The sequence below is a fragment of the Sander lucioperca genome, chromosome 1 (genome assembly GCF_008315115.2).
Source record: "Sander lucioperca isolate FBNREF2018 chromosome 1, SLUC_FBN_1.2, whole genome shotgun sequence".
Lineage (NCBI taxonomy): Eukaryota > Metazoa > Chordata > Actinopteri > Perciformes > Percidae > Sander > Sander lucioperca.
The window spans coordinates 30354924-30365808 of NC_050173.1; the positions used below are offsets into that span (position 1 = coordinate 30354924).

At 39.3% G+C, this 10885-nt stretch overlaps 1 protein-coding gene across 1 annotated transcript; it reads right to left on the reverse strand.

The window, feature by feature from the left end:
• Positions 1 to 4172: 4172 nt before the first annotated feature.
• On the reverse strand, positions 4173 to 8079 carry rap2c (RAP2C, member of RAS oncogene family). The gene is made up of 3 exons (XM_031302999.2): positions 7340 to 8079; positions 5918 to 6203; positions 4173 to 5348 (listed from the first exon to the last, which is right to left on the reverse strand). The coding sequence occupies exons 1-2, from the start codon at positions 7610 to 7612 to the stop codon at positions 5925 to 5927; spliced, it is 552 nt and encodes a 183-aa protein (XP_031158859.1). The 5' UTR covers positions 7613 to 8079; the 3' UTR covers positions 4173 to 5348; positions 5918 to 5924.
• Positions 8080 to 10885: the final 2806 nt, after the last annotated feature.

Sequence of the window (10885 nt, forward strand, 5' to 3'; positions counted from 1 at the left end):
ACAAATGCCCCTTGATATACACACATTGGTTTTAAGACATGTGATATCTTAATTAGTTGTCCAAATCATAGTCAGAAAGAAATAACTCAATGTGATTAAAGAAATTAAAGATCAAACTAAAAAAATTAAGAGCCTTATTTAGTAGTTAATACATTTTACTTGATTCTGTTTGATTCCATTGTATTATGGCCTGATAATAAGGCTTTAATAATACATTACTCATGGTCAACAATATAACTGATCTCAGATAATGGTCAAGCTTTTGTTACGGGAGCATAACAGTATGACACTGTAAACAGATTATATTAGCAGTTTGCCACACACACACCTGCAAAGCTCCTCCTGTGGTCCCGTTCGCAGTTTACACCACGCTTATTATAAAAAAGGTACAGAATTTCTGTAGCACTACAATAAAGGTGTGACTTATAAGTAAGACATGTGGCTGAGGCTGAAGTTGGATTATCAATCAGAGAAGGGTCCACTCTGTCGTTACTTTGTGGCAATATGATAAATAAAAAAAATGACAGGGATTCTGCAGTCTTAAGGCCATGAGTCAAACGTTATTTAAAGACCATTACTATTTCAGTTGATATTGTGGTCATGTGGTTATGTTTAATCAAATGACCACAAACTAACACAAAGTAAATCCTCAGCCAGATCATATTCCAGTATAGGTAGGAGAGCTGGTAGGTTTCCAGAGCTCTAGGAGAAATATGACTAGTCTGCTGTGTGAACTGTTTTTTACTGTACTTGATAGTTTAAGGGGACCGAGTACAAACACAATGCACATAAGAAGGACGTTTCTGAAGTTCAGGACAATACTGAAGTTCATCCACATTATGAAGCATTTAGGGAGGAGCATTCACCTGATAAGAAAGAAGCTCCTGCTGTGGTGGAAGTTAAACTCAGGTTGAAGAAGGGGAATATTTAACTGTAAGACAAAAGCTGCTGGGACACACTGAAAAGATTATGCTTGAGAAGACAAACATTGAAGAGAGACATATTTCTGGTGATGACTCAGATGACTGGATGAACATGAAATGTACTGATCTGCACAGATCAGGATTCAGTCTACCACAATCCTATTTCTCACAGATCAAGTTCCTGGACCAACATGTCACTCCAGACCTCCCATATCATGTCTAAGTGACTGTGAATAAGTGCTCTGTCCTTTCAATTTATGACAAGCAAGCACACCTGCAAACATTAACAGCTGTTAAATCATTGGAGCAACAGAGATTTTAGTCAACAAATCACATCCATCACAGCAAAGCCAGAACATCCTCTTTTTTAAACAGGTTCAAGTTATCATTTATCACATGTAATAAACACTCTTAATTCCATAATGCCATAGCCTCCTAGCACTTTATATTTTCCTTTTCTTTATTGTTGCAGTTAGCTTTTATTACATTCACTTTTTACACTGTGCTGCATGTATATAGTACCAGACCCATAGACTGTAAAAATAAGACCAAACCATGCCTGCGTTGGTAGAAAGCCCGCCCACCATGTCAAGATCAAGGCAACTTGGAGCGGGATGTTAGTAGAACACAAGACAGAAGAATGTTAGCATAAAATTGTAATGGTTTCTTACAAACATATTCACACCTAGTATAAACACAGTAGACAGTTTTATGTGTGTATTTTTTAAGATATATCTGAATACAAACAATATTTTAGAAAAAAAAGAAGATGTGGTCATCATGGACATACAAGGTCCAAAGATACACGTTAGGTCATGATCTGAGTAGTACAATGATTATGGACATTTTCTTCTTTCTGTTGAGATAGACATGGTCCAGGAATGAGCCGTAATGTGTAGTTGCCGTTTTGACAAACTGATGCATCATTTGTAGAGTGGGGTGATGTGGTTGATCTACATTAGGTCATAGCTGAAGTCACCTACAATGACTGGTTAAGTGTTTCTTTCATTTGATTGCATAGAAGCTTGCAGTTTGTCATTGAAGATTGCAGGGGTGATTGATGGTGGTCTGTATAATGTGACAATACTGGCCTTAGTTGAAGCTTTAGTTACTACCACTGCTGGTTGCTCAATAGAGTTGTTCAATGGCATTGGTGAAAGGTCATTTGAGACCAGTGTCATGATGCTGCCTCATCTTCCTGATGCAAGTGGTCTGTGTGCTCTGAAGCCGGTGGAGTTTGGTAGGATGTGAGCTCCATGATGAAGATTAAATCCATCTTGAAAGAATGTTTCAACAAAAGGGCATGACATGGCCTCTGCCCTTCATAAAAACTACAATGGGGTCCAATGTTTTTCCTTGAACTTTGAGGATAGTGCAGCTTCATGCAAGAGTCAATGGAAATTGCACACACATTTTGACTCTTTCAACAAATAATGCACTTCTGCAGCCTCTGGTGTTTCTTGATCTCTGTGCCACGCCATAGCTTCTTTGTTTGATTCTTTACGACGCTTTACAGGTTCTGGCATCTCTTTTGCTATTTGTTGACATTTCCTTTTTCTATCAAGTTCCTGACAACACTCGGCTTGTTGTAGTGTTCCTTTCACGTGAGCTATTCCTTTTCTCTGCATCCTTTTCCCTATGCTTTATAGGATTTGATTTATAGCGAGGCATAGTGACAGTAAAAGAAGTGCATCTTCTTTAGCAAGATATAAAACAATGTATAATACAAATGATGTACCTCTAAGCATGAAGGTGAATCTGTCAAGCAAGCAAGCAGTACCTCAGGTAAGTCACCAAATCTGTAAATGACATTAAGAATGGTGATACAGAAAGGTAATGCAATTAGAGACAAATGTGTTATTAGTTTGTACGTTTTTCACAATAAATCAAATGCAGGAGTTACATAAATACTATTTGTAAATTATGGACTGTAGTAAATATAAACAAAGTCAATTTGCAATCAGAGATACTGACTACTGTCAATGTGTAACATAATATAAAAGCTGAACATGTACAATTTGTGCTGAAATGTTGTTGCAGGAAATGGTATATAAAATAGTTGTTGATTACAAAGATAACAAAGTAGTAAGAGTCTGACAGCAAGTGTCAAACAACCTCTGCCTACAACTCTGGACTGAGATAAACCCAGTAGGAACCAGGTCAGGACACTCAGTTGAGTTTTTTTTCCCCTTAAGGAGTTGGGAGGAGGTGTGGTGACCCTGCTGATTCAGAGACGTCACACAGCTGCTGCTGCTGCTGCTGCTGCTGCTGCTGCCAGCTCAGTGCAGGATGCAGCGAGCACCCAGCAGCTACACCTGACAACCCCAGAACGAGAAGAAGAGGCAGCTTTGTGCTCTGGAGGATGTGGAAACTACAGCAGCACCATGTGTGACAAATGCAAGAAAAAAAACTTGCTAAAGCACACACCAAGTCCACTCAACTCCGCCAGCCTGGTGCATGAAAACACACACATGAGGAAGTGGAAAGTGTAGCCTATTTCTGAGAGTTGGTATTTTTGAACAATGTAGTTTCAGAAAAGATTTAACTCCTTGTTTTCTTTTCGTCAGATACGACCACAAACATCAAGTTTTAGGTCTTACTACTCTAGAGTTACTGTAAATTAAATCTTAAAACTTCTATATATGTCATGACTGTACTAGTAAACCCCCTAACAATAGATTTTTGTTATTTCAAACCAAATGGTGTAAAATGTGCACATGAAGGCAAAATATTGTAATGGTTAAGAAATAAGTTGGTTATGAAGATCATGAGAAAGAAAGACTTTGCAAAAAGTTTAAATGATTCCCCCCCCCCCCCAAGTCTGTATAAAACAATACTCACATGCCCACATGTACATTGAAAGTTACTGGTCTGCAGCGGTTCCTCTTGTTCATAGTGGCTGTAAATTGATCACAAACTTTAACACATACTCACTTGACTCGTCTAATATCGACTGCTAAAGCCTCTTAACTTCGTAATGCTTTTTTGCACAAAAAGAGGACTGTTCCTTTTGTCCCTCATAACCCTATTGTTTAACTACTGTTATGTAGCAACATTATTATTATGTTGTAATCGTGCTACTGTTCACCTGATGAATGCAAGTCCAATATTGTGTATTGATGTATGTCAAGCAAAGATAATACTGTAACTGTGCCCAATGACAAAAGCAGAAATGCCAGCATGTTTATTACCAAATGACAACAGCTTTTTATATCTTTACGAAGAAAAGAAAGAAACATGAGACCAGGGTGCAACAGAAATTATTTAAGGCTCTGTTAAATCCTCAGCTTCAAAAAGAAAACAATGTACCATGTATCCTGAAGTCACAAAAAGCAAAAACTAGTATAAAATTAAAAGTTTAAAACTGGCTATCCATGTCGTTAGTTTTTAATAAATAGGTTACTATAAGAAAAAGAAAAATACAAAGTTAAATCTGATTAACTGTGCCAGAACTTTTATCAAACCACATTGCAATGGAAGTTATTTGATGACAAGAAATCGCCGTCTCCTGAATTTAAAGCAACACACGTCAACACACAAATATGTACTGTGAGCTTCCTTTAGTCGTTCCAAAATCTTTCTCCCACAGAGACTCCTCGAGAAAGCTAAAAATGGAAGACCTGCGTCCATGCGATTCATGCCTTGTAGACAGTTTGACAGAATCCAGGCTAAAAACAGTAAAATAACTCTTCCTTATCACTTCAAGTTGATTTAGTAGAACATTTTCAATTTTGAGCATGCATGTTTTCAGATGAGTTTTGCGGCTTCAGGCTACTGCAATAATAAAAAGGTAAATTCTTGATGTTACAGGTTTAATCCACAAAGTTGTCCATCCTGTCTCAATTTCCTGATGCTAAAAACAAACAAACATTGTAAACGCTACTGTAGTTTGTGTCAGTTAAAATACTATTTTAGACAAGATTTTCAAAATAAAGTGAGCAGCACCTGTGCAGCAAACTGGTCAAAGTATGCATGCTTAAAAGTCAAAATGTTTCAATATTATGAAATACTTTGTCAAATTCCAAACATGAGACATAATACAAGTAATAAAGTATATAATAGTGATTATAGCAGCTTTAAAAAGAAGCTGCAACCTCACAAACACTCCTGCTTATTTCAGGGATACTTCTGACTAAAAGGAGAGAAAAGAAAAGACTGAAATTCACAGATGATCATTCTCGCTCATTACAAGTCCATCTGACTCCATCCTGGGTCAACGCAAAGGCCGTTAAGGTTGCAGCAGAAACGTCTTCTAACAGTTATGATATCAAAAATAGGACCGACGTCTTTCCTGTCAGATGCTCTGTGATACAGTCAGAAACCACATTGAACAGAAACACTACCAGCTGCGGTAAGTTTTTGTCAGTTTGTCCCCCGGTTCATAGTTCATCAAAATCCTTGTGGTGATCCAGACAAATGATGCATCTGTATAAAAAAAAAGAAAAAAGAAAAAGAGAGAAAACCCAAACAGCTTATTAATACAACAAGTTTAAATGGCTAAACTCAGTGTGCATCTGTGTGGTGAACACAGGCAATTTCTCTCACAGTATCTACTTCCTGTTTTGGAACATAATTTCTTTTTCAGGATGTCACATTTTCCTCTTTCTCTGGCTCGGTTCACAGGACTATCTGCTTCATTGGTCTCTACGGCCCTGAGCTGCTCATACAGTTGTGTTCTTCATGCCGCATACTTTCTGCGATCTTATGATAACAAGCTAAACCAACGGACTACACGGAGCAGCACCACCCACTCGTCTTTCTCACTTCCAACTGAACCGCTCCTCTCCCTCACACTGCACTGAAACCCCACACAGTCATCCATTTGTCACATTTCTCCTCAGCTTGTGAACCATTACACACAGACACTGCCGGGACATTTAATCACATTTTGTAAATTAGTGAGTGGCCAACTGTGCTGTGCTTGTGAGCTTTTTGGGGCAGCCCGAATATAAATGCAACCATGCAAAGGAGGATGGGAATTGCAGTGTTTGTACCTCTTCCTCACTGTACCACACAGGCAGTGCAGCACTGTTCCTGCTTCTCCGGCAGTGTGGAATAATTCATCTGTCGGACGATCTCTGCGAACAGCTCGTCCACCATAGTCTTGCTCTTGGCAGAAGTTTCAATAAAAGGGCAGCCCCACTCTTGAGCCAGAGCTCGTCCATCTGAGCCAGCCACTTCACGCTCAGATTCCAGGTCGACTTTGTTCCCGACCAGGATCAACGGCACCTTCTCGAAACGTTTCACTCGCACTATTTGGTCTCGCATTGGTCTGATGTCCTGAAAGGTGAAAAGGGAGAGGATATGAGTGTGCGTTTCTCATGAAAACCACAGGCTGTTTGTAGCACTGACACAAATAATCAGTATGCCAATATATTCTTTTTCCAATTTCATACAACTTTTTCTTAGCAGCTTTTCAATATGCAGTTCATACTGGAAAAGTGAGGAAATTAGGTACAGTAATTTCCTCACTGTGGTGATACAGCTAAAAAGAATATGCATTCCTTTTTTGTAAAGTTTATTTGCCAATGGCTTTCCAAAGTGCCAGGTAGATTTTTGGTATTGCATCATTTCCTGTTAGTACACAATATTTAAGTATACTATTTTGTATACTAACTGCAAAAAAGTATACAATGAGAATTGCAATATATTACATATTGTATACAATTAGCAGTATGGAAACCAGGACAAAGCGTATGTCATGAAACATTCCCTGGCATAGCGTCATAATTGACGGTTTTTATTGAACCTGTAGATCACTGTACTTTTTTTAGGTTTTTGTGGCATTTCACTATTTTGAGTTTTCTATTAAATACAGTTTAGCCAAATTGAAAAGTTTTGGTTACTATGAGACAAATGTGTGTCTTCCTTTCCCTCTACACTTAAACATATATGAACCTGTTTTGCAAGCTGGTAGCTTAGGTAACTGTCACTTCAATGTCACACACTCGCATGTTTCTGTGCAGTTTTCTTGAAAAACCTCCCTGGCTTACTTGCACAAGGTTTGAGGTCTATAAAAATTGCTCGAGCCACTTAATTGTGCAGTGTAAAAAATATATCACGATTACTCTTGTTTTTGTAGGATTTTTTTCTCTACAATTACAAATATATTGTGACGTATTAGTCAATTGTTCTGCAATTTACCAGATACCACAGAACAGCCTATAAAATTATGCCAATTCACCATGAGATCCTATACTAAGATTACTACGGCACCACTGGCTTTACATGGATGTAACGTTATGGATTGGATTTTAAATCAGATTCATTTCCGTCTTTGGATAATAAAGTAACATTTGGATGGTGCAGGGCTCCGCAATCAGGTAGTATAAATCACACCCCAGTACAGCGTTTAAATGCTGTGATTAACTACCTAGCTATGAACAGTTGAAGGTGTGTGAGGTGACATCAGGTACCTGGAATGACTGCTGGTTGACCAGGCTGTAGACCAGGATGAACCCCTGTCCGTTCTTTATGTACAGATCTCTCATGGAGGCGAACTGCTCCGTCCCCGCAGTGTCGAGGATCTCCAGCACGGAGGGAGACGAGTCCACCTCGATCTCCTTTCGGTAAAAGTCCTCGATGGTCGGGTCGTATTTCTCGATAAAGGTGCCGGTGACAAACTGGACGGTCAGCGCAGACTTGCCGACGCCGCCGCTGCCCAGCACAACCACTTTGTATTCTTTCATTGGGGCGGTCAAGGCAGGCTAACTTAGCAGCTAACGACTTAGCCTCACTGCTATACTCGCTGCAGAAACATTTATCAGGCCTTTTAAAGAGCTAAGAAGCGAACTGACAAATGTTAGGCAATATACAATAACTTTTCTTCCTTCATATAAACCCAGGTGTAGCGCTCATACTCGTTTTTTTTTTTTACGTTGCCTCGCTAGTTTAGCGAGTTAAAAGTTGATGTCCGTTGACGTTAACTCTGACGTAAGCTAGCGTTAAAGCTAGCTCGCTTCTGGCTAAATTCACGCTGTCCCATGCTCGAGCCTCAAACCTTTACATCAGATCTGTTAAACCACAGGTACCGGGGACTCATCGACGAACTTGCTGTCTAGCTACAGACAGCAAGTCACGGTAATACACATTACACTTCCTCTACAGACAGCATGCCAATTCCTGCACACACCATGGATGTGTTAAGAGAACGACACACACACAAGCCCGCCGGTGTCGCAAAACGCAGCGCTGGTTATGTCCGTCCGTCCGGGCCTGGTTCTGGTTCCGGCCTCGGCAATCGTGCGTGCTATCGACGGACACACCACAGATTCAATATTATAATCCGAGGGTCCATTGGCTACAGTTTGTTGCTGCTCCAATGTATGTCTGACTCTGTGTTGGGGAGGTTTGCTTACAGAAAGGAAAGCTTTTTCTACCAACTGATTTCCTGAAGCTAACAGTCTGGTTTCCGCTAACGACAACACGACTTCCGGTATGACTGTTTTCAGAATAAAAGCTCCGCTACATCAGAGTCTGAATGAGATGTATTGCCAATTTATGTTTTCACTTGCATGGAATTTGCTTTGGCGTGTTTGGTGCATACAATACACATATGAAAAGGGAATAAACAATAGAGCAAAGTACTGCATCAGTCAAGAAAATAAATAAAGAATATAAATATTGCAATTAAAATATATAGGCTACCTGTTTTAGAAAGACAAAGACGGCTGTACGTTTTTCAGCAGGGTGTGCAAAATTATTAATCAGGGGATGTACAAAGTTGTCATGTATATAATACTCAGTATATATAATATGTGCAATGGTCAGGGATAAAAGTCCAGGATGTGTGTTACCGTAACATGTAGTGATTCTGGATGGGGGGTTAAGAGTCTAACGTTATAGCAATGAGTCTGAATACTGGAAACATCACCATCACCAAGTTTAATTTGACCCTATGCAAAAGTTATTTCATGTTAGTCAGTTTTTGGACATGTTAATAATTTACTGAGGAGTGCCAAATGTACATGTTTAACCATGTATTGTTTGTTTACTGTTTTTTTCAGTCAGATGTTTTGATTGATTTAAGGTCATGCAATAAAATCCCACAGGAAAAAAAAATAATACGAGATGAAAACATTTATTGATAAATGTCCATAGTTGTGTAGATGCATACCACGTAACTGCAATGTTCCTGGTTTGTTTTTGGCTGGGGGAAAGTTTGTTGCCTGCCACAGACTTCCAATCCTCCCTCTCTCTCCTCTGTATTTATAATGTATTTCTACTGTCACTAAAAAAATAAAGGCAGTAATCTTTAAAAAAAACTAATTATTATACTATATAACTGAATGATAAATGTTAAATGTATTGCTAAATGATAATTGTTAGTGTTCAACCTATACTTTGGTTATGAAAGCTTAAATGCTCTAAATTTCGGTGAGCAGATGTGTCACAGGAAGTGATTTATCTAACCACCAGCTGAAAATCATGTTTTTTGCTGTCCTCCAGTGGATTATCTGCTCTCCCCTTGCTACAGTGATGTAGAAGTGTACGCCAAAGGGTGTCAGTAAAGATGCAACAGGCTTGAAACTTTGAACCAGAGAGGCCAGTGAAAGACCTGTTATTACAGTACTCTTCACAATGTATTAAAGATAAATTTAGGTTGCAATGATTCATGCTTTTGTTTTTTTTGGTTTTCTTTTCAAAATATGGTGCTTAAAAAGTACTTCCAAAATGAATTTGTCAAAAATAAGTTGATTGTTTTGGTCTGATATGCAAACTTCCAAAAGCCACATCTTAACTAAACATTGTAGACTGGAGGGTTGTAGAAGATGTAAGTATTGGCCTATATCATCACAAGTATTCACAAGTAATCAAGACGCTTTTTTAGAGGGCACATATCATAAAAAAAACTCATTGCATTAAAGTTTATTACCAGTAAGTTTTCCCTTGCAAGTAATTTGCCTTGGTGTATTTGGTGCATACAGTAAACAAGGAATAATCAAGACAAAGAACTGCTACAGTCAAGAACATAAATACAGAATATTAAAAACAATTTTTTTGTAAAAAGACACTAATAACACAAAATAACAAATATGTACAATGTAACTGTTTTAGAAAGGGAAATAAGGAAGGATGTACAGTTTATGGTTATAATATTGATCGGATGTGCAAAAATTCACAGTATATATAATATGTGCAATGGTCAGGGATAAAAGTCCAGGAAGTGCGTTAATGCATTGTGTAGTGACTGATGGTGGGGGTTATGTCAGAGATTGTCAGTGGGGTCCCAGGCCTTGTTGATGAGGCCCAATGCAGTCGGGAAGAAATTCCTCCTGCCAGAGGGGAGCGTTTAAAAAAGTTTGTGACCTGGGTGGGAGGTATCGGCCACAATCTTTCCTGGCTGCCTCAGGGTCCTGGAGGTGTACAGATCCTGGAAGGACAGAAGATTGCAGCCAATGACCTTCTCAGCAGAGGTGATCAGAATCAGAATCAAAAAGATTTACTGATGATACACTGCAGTCTGCCCTTGTTCTTGGCAGTGGCAGCAGCATACCAGATGATGACGGAGGAGATAAGGACGGATTTGATGAGGGCAGTGTAGAAGTGCACCATCATTGTCTTTGGCAGATTGAACTTCTTCAGCTGCCACAGGAAGTACATCCTCTGCTGTGCCTTTTTAATGAAGGAGCTGATGTTCAGCTCCCACTTAAGGTCCTGTGAGATGGTGGAGCTCAGGAAGCAGAAGGACACTAGCCTTGAAATCCAGACCCAAATCCGAAAGATTAAGGGTCTGGCTATGAGTAATGAAAATGGCCCAACTCGATGGGCGGCACCAAGCATGAATTTGAAAATATCACTGCACGCAATTGGATAACACCAACCAATGTTTACTGACAGATTCCGGACTTTGACGTCGCAGCACTGTCATCATCTGTTTAGCTCGTCTCTGGCCCGCCTATATCAGATACACCGATGTGATTGGTGCAGCTTGGCTCCAAGGTCATGGGTAATGAGCATCA

Coding starts and splice junctions, on each gene's coding strand:
- rap2c (XM_031302999.2), bottom strand. CDS start 7,612: ATGAAAGAATACAAAGTGGTTGTGCTGGGCAGCGGCGGCGTCGGCAAG. Junction 6,204..7,339: donor TCAACCAGCAGTCATTCCAG/GTACCTGATGTC, acceptor TTCACCTTTCAG/GACATCAGACCAATGCGAGA.